The 10,677-nt window shown below is 37.1% G+C and overlaps 1 protein-coding gene across 4 annotated transcripts in view; it reads left to right on the top strand.

The window, feature by feature from the left end:
• REV3L (REV3 like, DNA directed polymerase zeta catalytic subunit) overlaps window positions 1-10,677 on the top strand; it is a 175,268-nt gene that overhangs the window by 131,027 nt on the left and 33,564 nt on the right. For all 4 annotated transcript variants that reach the window (XR_005789962.1, XM_040474393.1, XM_040474394.1 and 1 more), the window contains exon 21: window positions 2,042-2,160. Coding sequence is in view for 3 of the 4 variants with exons in the window: in XM_040474393.1 (XP_040330327.1) it covers window positions 2,042-2,160 (119 nt within the window). In the remaining variant the exon portion in view is untranslated. The remainder of the gene's footprint in view (window positions 1-2,041; window positions 2,161-10,677) is intronic.

The raw sequence follows: 10,677 nt of genomic DNA, 5'->3' as shown, positions 1-10,677 counted from the left end.
TTTCTTTCTTTCTTTCTTTCTTTCTTTCTTTCTTTCTTTCTTTCTTTCTTTCTTGATTGCTTGTGTTAATGAGGATATATACTCCAGCAGAAGTTTAGATTTGGTCTAAAGTGATATATGTGTATTAGGTAATCATGTAACTACCTGAAATTAGATGTTTGGCTACATTTTCTATAACATTAAATGGGAATTTTTTTAAAAAACAAAACCAACTGAAAATATTTATTAGAAAGTAGAAGAGTCACTCAAATATGGGGATTTAATAATAAAAGGAGGTATTCATTTATTTTTGAAAGAAAAATTCCAGGTCATTACTGATTGTTGAAAAAAATGATGATTAAAAAAAAAAAGAAAAAAGAAAAAAATGATGATTAACTTCCAAGATAATGGGTTAGTACCTGCTTTATACTGGTGACTCTAACTGTGTGTGTGTGTGTGTGTGTGTGTGTGTGTGTGTGTGTGTGTGTGTATGTTTGCAAGTATACTAATTCCAGTGCTGTTGAAGTAAGACCAAAGATCTTTTGATTCTTTTGGAGATGAGCTTTTAAAATTCAGTCCCTGTTTTACACCTGCTGGGTTATAGAAGTGGAAAAGAAAATATTTTAAAATTATAATACACAAATGTGAAGTGCTTCTGAACTATTCCTCAGAATCCCAAGCTGACCTGAGAATGAGGACTGCTGATTCCTCAGTTTCCATTATGCATTGAAATACCTGCCATTGTCTAGATTGCTTCTGTCCTATAGGTATTTTTGAGACATTGTCTAGGTAGAGGTATGTTTCATGAATTTGGACCTTTTTAAAAAAAAGTATTCTTGGGGCGCCTGGGTGGCGCAGTCGGTTAAGCGTCCGACTTCAGCCAGGTCACGATCTCATGGTCCGGGAGTTCGAGCCCCGCATCGGGCTCTGGGCTGATGGCTCAGAGCCTGGAGCCTGTTTCCGATTCTGTGTCTCCCTCTCTCTCTGCCCCTCCCCCGTTCATGCTCTGTCTCTCTCTGTCCCAAAAATAAATAAATGTTGAAAAAAAATTAAAAAAAAAAAAAGTATTCTTTTCCCATTAACATACTTTTCCCTACATTTTTTGAAGATGGGGAAACATTTCTGCCATTTCCTTTCATCTTTTGCTTTTGGAATGAAATTAACTGACTCTATAATGTCCACGTATTGGGTCTTAGTACCAGTGTAATTCTTGGAAGCAGAATGAATGCCTGCCCTTAACTAGATAATTCATTCTTGAATCTGTGGAATTCTGTTAATCAGCATGTCATCACAGACCAAAAAGTAGGTGTGCAAAAAACAGAAAATTAGTGTGTTTAAAAATGCTTCTTGGGGCGCCTGGGTGGCTCAGTCGGTTGAGCGTCCAACTTCGGCTCAGGTCACGATCTCACGGTTCGTGAGTTCGAGCCCCGCGTCGGGCTCTGGGCTGATGGCTCAGAGCCTGGAGCCTGCTTCTGACTCTGTCTCCCTCTCTCTCTGCCCTTCCCCCATTCATGCTCTGTGTCTCTCTGTCTCAAAAATAAATAAACATTAAAAAAAATTTAAAAAAAAATTAAATAAAATAAAAAATAAAAATGCTTCTTACTGTAAGAGGTGCCTGAGTGGCTCAATGGGAAGAGCATTCAATTCTTGATCTTGGGGTCATGCATTCAAGCACCACATTGGGTATAGAGTGCTAAAAAAGATAAACTTAAAAAAAAAAATTAATGCTTCTGTCAGTATTTGCATTGGTATAGAGTATAAAAAGAAGTGATGAAAACTGAGATCTCTGAAGTATGTCATGACCAAGTTGAACTCATCAGGTGTGATTGTTTTCCAATTAAATGGTAATTAATTCTGGACAGAATATTTCTCTCTAGAAGGCCATATATATGTAGTTTTAAACTATTTATAGTTCACTTGTAACATTTTTGCAGGTAGCTTTCATGCCTAGTATGAAAAGTTTCAAGTACTATTTTGGATCTCTTAGAACCAAATTTGCTCGTAAATACAAACATTATTATAATGAAGTCTTGGTTCTTTTGGTTTTTTGTTTTTTTTTTAGGTGGCTCTAACTAACTACACCTTTGAAAATGTGAGCTTTCATGTTCTTCATCAGCGTTTTCCCCTCTTTACCTTTCGAGTCTTATCAGATTGGTTTGATAACAAGACAGATCTGTACAGGTAATGTTTTATAACTCTGAAAAGGATAATAACTCTTTGTTAGTAAAATCAATATCATTAGAGTGTGATTTACATACAATAAAATGCACACATTTAAATTGTATTGTGCAATGACTTTAAAAAAATGTATACACCCTGTAGCCACTACCCCAATCTAGACAGTGAACATTTCGAACACCCAGAAAATTCCATCGTGAGCTTTGCATTCAACCTACCTATCCATTAATCATCCAGGTAAGTGCTAATTGAATTTCTGTTACTATAGATCTGTTTTGCCAATTCTAGAACTTCATATAAATAGAGTTATTTACAATCTACCACTTTTTGTCCGGCTTATTCAAGAACTCAGCATGCTCTGTTTTGAGATTCAGCCTTGTTGCTGTGTAAACCAGTAATTTGTTCAGTTTTATTAAGAAGTAATACTGCATTGTATGGCTATACCACAGTTTATCCAGTCACCTATTGATGGACAATTGAGTTGTGTCTTGTTTGAGGCTATTAAGAATAAAACTACGTGCAAGTCTTTGTGTGAACATACATTTTTATCTCTCAAGGAGTGAAATTGCAGGGTCCCATGGTTAGTGTGTTTAACATTTTAAGAAACTGTTAAATTGTTTTCTTTGGCAGTTCTTCTAGTGCAAGTCCACTGGCACCAAATTCTCTCAGCCTTTATCTGTAAATATCTTTATCACAACCTTATTTTTGAAGGATATTTTCAGTGTCTAATTCTGGAGTTGAGTTTTTGTTTTTTGTTTTTTGTTTTTTGTTTTCTTTCACCATTTTAAAGATTTCACTCCTTTTTTTTTTTCTGGCCTCCATTGTTTCTAATGAGAAATCAACAGTCATGCTCCTCATTTTTCCAGTGTATGCAAACAGAAGGAATTACTCAGCTCTCCTGGTCCAGAGTCAGGCTTTAGAAGTTTCTATTCTCCTGAGGCTCAGGGATGAGTCTTCTCAACATTCCTGCACTTCTCACATTGCAATGGACTTCTGCTTTGTACCCTTGCCAGGTCTTGGCCCCAAGCAGACTTCTGACTCTCCCCCAGGGGGAGAGTCCTTCTCTCCTTCCTCAGCAGTGCTGTTTCTTTGCCTGGAATCTATGATGGGAGGGTCTCCTGCCTCTTTTCCAGTGGTAGACAGCAGCTGCTTGTTACTTAGTACAAGGCACACAGTTGGAACAGGGGAGGTTGCCTGCCCTTCCCAGCATTAGACATCTTTTGCATTTATTCTTTCCCCAGAGATAATGGATCTCTGCTTAAATCCTGAGGATTAGAGTTTCTTGCCAGTCCCATAGCACCTCAGGCCTTTGCTTCATATTATGAGAGATGAGTCAGAGGAAGATTTCAATCCTTTGTGCCCTGCCCCCAGTTTTCATGGGGGGCCCATGGAAAACTACTCTTCTGGTATCTGGGGTTCCTAGTGATTCTAAACTATCATGCATCCCATGCATGACCTTTAAGAATTTATTAACATTTTAACTTTCATTCTTAAATGATTTTATGGCAGCTGCCTTGGCTGCCAGTGCTCTGCCAAAGATGAAATAAGTTATGTGTCCTCAGATGTGTTCGTCACCCTGTGAAATTTAGTTCACCTGATTCTCTTGTAACCGCAACTGTCAGATGGCTTCCAGAAAACATGATTGTGTAGATTTTCTTGCTTTTTATTATTGTTAGACTGGAGTGATGTACTTTATAGCTTTCAATATCTGAAGCAGAATTCTGTAATTTTTTTTTTCCTGGCTGCTTTCAAAGTTTTTCTCTTTGCTTTTGGTTTTCAATAATTTCACTATTGTGAAATTTTAAAAATTTACCTACCTTTCTTGGTGTTTGCTGTGCTTCCTAGAGATTTAAGTTGATGTTTTTCATCAAATTTAGGAAATTTTTGGCTATTTCTTTAAATAATTTTTCTGTCCCAATCTCACTCTTTTGTAAGACTCCAATTACACGTGCGTTAAACTATTTAACAGTGTCCCACAGATTTTTGAGGCACTGTACAGTTTTCCTCAGTCTAACGACCTATCTTTAGGTTCACTAACTTACTTCTGTCATCACCAGTCTGCTGTTAAGTCCAGCAAATAACCTTTTTGAATTTCAGTTATTGTATTTTTAGTTCCCAAATTCTCACTTGGTTCTTTCTTTTCAGAGTTTCCATATTTTGTTTCCCTATTCATTTGCTCATTAAGGCTTTATTTTTCTTTTAATTTTTTGAATATTTTTTTCCTTAGATTCCTGAACATACTTGTAATAATTACTAAATGCAACACCTGGCTTTCTCTGTATTAGCTTCTGTTTAACTGCTTATTCTCCTAACTGTGGGTCATATTTTTGTTTGTTTCTTTGCATAATTATGTAATGGATATTGTTGATGTTCTGTTGTACAGATTCTGGAGATTTATTATCTTCCTGTGAAGCATGTTTATATTTGCTCTAGTTTGCAATTCAGTTATTGGCTGATCACTTATTGAACTTATGCAAACCTAGTTTTTATTTGTTAAGGTGGATTTCTGGAAAGCCAAGGTGTTTCCTACATCCCTCAAACTTGGCAGGACTCTGTCTCCAAACTCTATCCCGTTGGCATGTTGCTAGTGCTTAGTTTGAGGTTTGTCTAGAGTAGGCCTTGCTCTAGGACAAAGGCCTCCGAAGGCACAGTTTTTCTGGGCTCTCAGCTGGATGTCCAATTGTTAATAAAGGGATAATGACATCTCTCCTCTGGCATTGCTAGCCCTCCAACCCCAGCACTGTCTGAATAGTTTAATTCCAAACCCAAGCCCACAGCAGCTCTCCTTAGTAAGCTTCATATGGTTTCATCTTCCTCATTTTCGTGCAGCCCTGGGCCAGTCACTCACAGGAACCCCCCACCTGGATTACTGACTGCTAACCTCTGCTCCTTGCACATATACCCTGTCCCATAGATTCCAGCTACAAACTGCATAACTTTAATCTCTGTCTCCGTGGCTTAGCAAGACAGCCACACTATACTTAGACTGTAGTATACTGCAGTATATTTTAGGAAGTTTTCTCCTCGTGGGCTGGGGTTCACCTCATGGGTTTTTCTTCTCTCGAGAAGCACAGTCTTGCATTGCCTATTGTTTGTTGCCCAGAAACAATCATCTCAACTGTTATATCAAAGCAGCTTCAGACTAGTCCAATACCAGTTGTTCTGTCATAGTCAGAAGTGAAAGTTCCCACCTCTACTTTTCCTTAAGTTGAAAGTAAAATGATAGTAATAAGCTTAAAAAAATAGCTATATAAAGAAAAAAAGCCATGAAATTAATGTGTCTGATGTTTGAAAGGAATGAAGCTCTGCTTATTGAATTGGAAGGCCACATGATGATGAGGCTGGAAAGATGTAGCCTTAAAAATAACTTATGTGTTTAGGGGAACTGCTTTCTGAGAATGTCATCTGCAGTCTCCTTTGAGGAATCTCAAGTAAACTGAAATCACAGAAAGCACTAAGCTTATAATGAAAGCCTTATAGAAACAGAAGTTTAGAAGAAGTTATCTACCAGTAAATAAAATGAAACTTTTATTATTTTTTTAATGTTTATTTTGGGGAGAGTGTGCATGTGAGTGGGGGAAGGGCAGAGAGAGGGAGCCAGAGGATTCCAAGTGGGCTCTGCGCTGACAGTTCAAACTCCCGAACCGTGAGATCATGACCTAAGCCAAAGTCAGATGCTTAATCGACTGAGCCACACAGGCACCCCTAAAGTGAAACTTTTAATGGTAATATTAAAGTTACCATTGAAAACTACATTTATTGGTTTATTTTTAAGCCCTGAAGTGCTGTAAATGCATGTTTTGCTACCTTTAATTAGGATGATAAATTATTGCTCTTGCCAAGTGAAATCAAGAGCTGGACCTAACATATTACATAAGGGACTTGAACTAGACATTAGACCATTTATGTTAGATGGCTTGTGTTACATGGAGAGTCCATACAGTCTTTCTTTGGAGATACTTTGGAAGATCACACAATTTTATTTTAAAAATTTAAATGGATTTTTACCAACAAAGTGAGTCATACTCTTTAATTTGCATTTGCTTTGTACAGTGTTTTAAGTAAATATATACATATTTTATAAATGGTCTCAGAAATTAGAGTAACTTGCTAGTCAAGAATTTCTTGTATTAAATCTGTTTGTAAAGCTTGGAGGAGCCCTGATTATTATCACTTTGTTTTTATGAACTCACATTCGGTCTCCTGAAAACCCTTGATTTATATAAACAAGTTATGTTCCTGAAGTTTTGTTGTTTGGGACTTAGAATGTATTTTTCCATAAAATACTATGTTTCGTGATTAGATTCCTCTATCAGTCTATAAAACCTCTCCTAATCCCTAATATTACTGATCTAGAGAACTCATAGTAGCATTCTGATTTCATCTGCTTTCCAAGCAATAGTTATTAAATACTATCCCAGTTTCTGAGGTAGGAGCTCTGTGTTGGTAGTAGAGTTACGTAGCTCAAGAAGATAACGTTCAAAATGTTTTTCTTCATTTCCTGGATGTAGATAGAGCCAATCCAAAGAAAAAAGTTCAGAATAAGAAATTTGTACTTAGAATTCTTAAATCTCCTTTTTTTGTCACCTTCTTACATGCCCTGTCCCAAAAAATACCCTGTACCCTCAAGATGCTCTAAGTTCACCACCTACCCAGGCCTATCATGAATAGCTTATACTTTATATTTCCCTTCCTCTTCCTCTTTTGTGTTGCCTATCACACTTGAGTTTCACAAAGTGTTAGGAGGATGGCATAATTCTTTAACGACAACAACAAAATTACCTAACAAAATTCTGCATTGTCACACTATGTTTATTTTTTTTTAAATCCACAGTGTAATTCCATTCTCTTTTTATATCACTTGGCTAACCAAATAGGTCTAGAAGTTAGGGATGAAGGTGATTTTATGTTAAAAAGATTGCTTTTTTAATTTAAAAAGTCCACATTTTAAATACTTTAAAAATATACATTAGGAAAGATACAGAGTGACATCAGCAAGATGGTAGAGTAGGAAATCCTAGGCCCTCCTTCCCCTATGAACACACTGATTCAGCAACGCTTCACAGACAGATTCCCTTTATGAGAAACCCAGAAACTGATTGAAAGATTCTTGCACCCTGGGTGAATGCAGAACCAGACTCAACAAAGCTGGTTGGAAGATTTGGGACACCCTCTTGCCAGGGACCCTGCCTCTAGCTCAGGGCCATATGATCAGGAAAAGGCCCCTAGCTTCTCTAAGGGAAGGGTATGGGAGGGTGGTTTGCATGTCCAGCACCCCAACTTTTCCAAGGAGTTTCTAACAACCAGCACAGTCTAGCTGGCAGAACCGAATGGAGATGGTGGTATGGGCTGGTAGATGCCATAGATCCTTCCCCCTGCCCACAGAGTGAGTGGATGAAAAATCCTACTTCCCAGCTTACCCCTGGGGAGAGAAAGAGATACATGCATCCAGTGCCCCAACTCCTCCACAGCTACACAAAGAACTTCCATCTGTCTTTCTAGTCTTAGAGCTCTGACAAGTAAGACATGGTCCAGCTGGCCAGAGGAGAACAAAGATAGTGGTTTGGACTAGCAGGTAACATAACTCCCCCTTCTCAGCACAGTGGATGAACAGAAACCACAGCTGCCTGCTTCTTCCTGGGAAGGGAAAGAGTTGGTGGAGTTCCTCAGAATCTCTGGCAGGGATGATTGGACTATAAGGCTAGTCCATGAAGACTGGGAGAAACGCCTGCTTTGTCTAATGTTGGACATAAAGAGTCAAGGAAAATGAAGAATCAGGCAAAGATGCTCCAAACAAAGGAAGAAAATAAATTTCCAGAAGCTGACCATAATGAAACAGAGCTATATGGTTTACCTGACAGATGTCAAAATAGCAGTCCTAAAGATGCTCACCAAGGTCAAGAGAACAGTGCATGAACAAAGTAAGAATTTTATCAGAGATAGAAAATATTTAAAAGTACTAAAGAGAAATCATGGAACTGAAGAACACAGTAACTGAACTGAAAAATTTATTAGAGGGGTCCAACAGTAGATCAGACTAAGCAGAAAAAAGAATCTGGGAACTCAGCAGGTCATTGACCATCCATGACCACAGAACACATGAGTCATTAGATCTATTTTGTTTTATTTTAAAGGGACTGACTGAATCCACATATAATGTGTTATCTCAGATTCACATTTGCCAAATCTGTATTATTGAAGGATTACCTTAATAATGTGAAACAAAATATATTAAAATGTGATACATTTTTTTTGCCTATAAACTAGTAATAACTTAAAAAATTATAATCCCCAATATTGACAGAGATGCAAGAAAACAAGCACTTTATCATCTCTAGTTTGAATGTAAATTATTAAAACCCTCTGGAAAGTAGTGTGAGACTAATATTAAAAACAAAATCAGGGTTCCTGGGTGGCTCAGTCCATTGATCCTGATTTTGGCTCAGGCCATGATCCAAGGTTGTGGGATCAAGTCCTGCATTGGGCTGAGCATGAAGCCCACTTAAGATTATCTCTCCCTCTTCTGCCCCTCTCCCCTGCTTGTGCATGCTCTGTCCCTCCTTCCCTCCCTCAAATAAAAACTTTAAAAAATTTAAAAACTAAATCATAGCAGACCTTTGACCATATTTAGGCATTTATTTTAAGGAAATATTTCAGCATCTGTACAAAGACTCAACTGTAAAGATATTCATTATAGCATTGCTTATAGTAATAAAAGATACTCAAAACCAAGCCACTAAATTATAAATGATGTAATAGTCATGTAAGGTAAATATCATAAACTCATATAATAGTTAATAGCTATAAAATACATAAATGTGGGGAAACAGTCACAATATATATTAGGTTAGAAATACAAGTTATAGAATAGTATTTCTGTTTATTTTATTTAAAAATTGAATAATTATATAAAGTTTTTAGGATAGGTTTTTGTTATTTCTTTTTAGCTGTTATTCAGATACAATTCACATACCATATAATTCACCCATTTAAAGTGTACATACAGTTAGGGGTGGTGAGTGACTCAGTTGGTTAAGCACCCAACTCTTGGTCTCAGCTCAGGTCTTGATATCAGGGTTTTGAGTTTAAGCCACATGTTGGGCTCTGTGCTGGGCGTGAAGCCTATTTATGAATAGATAGATAGATAGATAGTACAGTTAGATGCTGTTCGTATATTCAGTTGTGCAACCATTACCACAATAAATCTTAATATTTGCATTATTCCAAAAAGAAACCCTGCATCTCCTAGCCATCACCCTCCAGTCTTCCCTTCTGTACCCCCACCCCTACTAATCTACTTACTGTCTCCATAGATTTACCTATTTTGGACATTTCTTATCAATGGAATCATATAATGTGTTGCCTTTTGTGACTGACTGCTTTCAGTTTATGTTGTCCAGATTAATTCATATTGTAGCATGTGTCAGTACTTCATTTCCTTTTGTTGCCAAGTAATAATTCCATTGTATGAGTGTATACCACATTTTATTTATTCATCACTTGATGTATACTTGGGTTATTTCCACTTTTGGGCTATGAATAGTGCTGTTAAGAACATTCATGTACAAGTTTTTGTGTAGATGTATGTTTTCATTCCTCTTGGATATATACTAAGGAGTGGAATTGGTGAATTACATGGTAACTCTATGTTTAACAATTTGAGGAATTTCCAGACCATTTGCCAATGCAACTGCGCTATTTTACATCTAGTTTTTCTACATGTATGAATCATGTATCATGACTTCTAAAACTTTATTGAACAGTTATGACTATTCTAAGAGATATACTTAAAGGTTGCAATATATTTGAACCTTAATCATTAAGTGAATAAATTTTATTCTTTAAAACTTCTGTTTATGGCTTTGAGGGAAGGTTTATTGTTGTCATTTGTTTTCTTAACAAAAAAGGTAAGGAAGGAGCACCTGGCTGGCTCAGTCGGTAGAGCATGTGACTCTTAACCTTGGGGTTGTTAGTTTGAGCCCCACCTTGGGCTTGGAGTCTATTTAATTAAAAAAAACATGTTAGGGTAAAGAGTTTAATTTTTGTAAAGGTTTAAGTCAAAGAACAGAATATTAGTATTTTCATAGAAAATACTGATTTGACATATTTACCCCATGTATAACCTCACTAAAGCTATTTTCCTAACTCACCAAATTATTGTATTTTTTCCCATTAACAGACAATGCATGCTGTTAGACTGGTAGTTACGGTGATATCCCAAAGCCTTCACATTCTTTTTTTTTAATTATTTTTTAATGTTTTTATTTTTTTTTTATAATTTTTTTTTTTTAACGTTTATTTATTTTTGGGACAGAGAGAGACAGAGCATGAATGGGGGAGGGGCAGAGAGAGAGGGACACACAGAATCGGAAACAGACTCCAGGCTCCGAGCCATCAGCCCAGAGCCCGACGCGGGGCTCGAGCTCCCGGACCGCGAGATCGTGACCTGGCTGAAGTCGGACGCTTAACCAACTGCGCCACCCAGGCACCCCTGTTTTTATTTATTTTTGAGAGAGAGCA

The sequence above is a fragment of the Herpailurus yagouaroundi genome, unplaced genomic scaffold (genome assembly GCF_014898765.1).
Source record: "Herpailurus yagouaroundi ecotype Mexico unplaced genomic scaffold, PumYag 139, whole genome shotgun sequence".
Lineage (NCBI taxonomy): Eukaryota > Metazoa > Chordata > Mammalia > Carnivora > Felidae > Herpailurus > Herpailurus yagouaroundi.
This window is presented reverse-complemented; position numbering and strand designations above follow the sequence as displayed.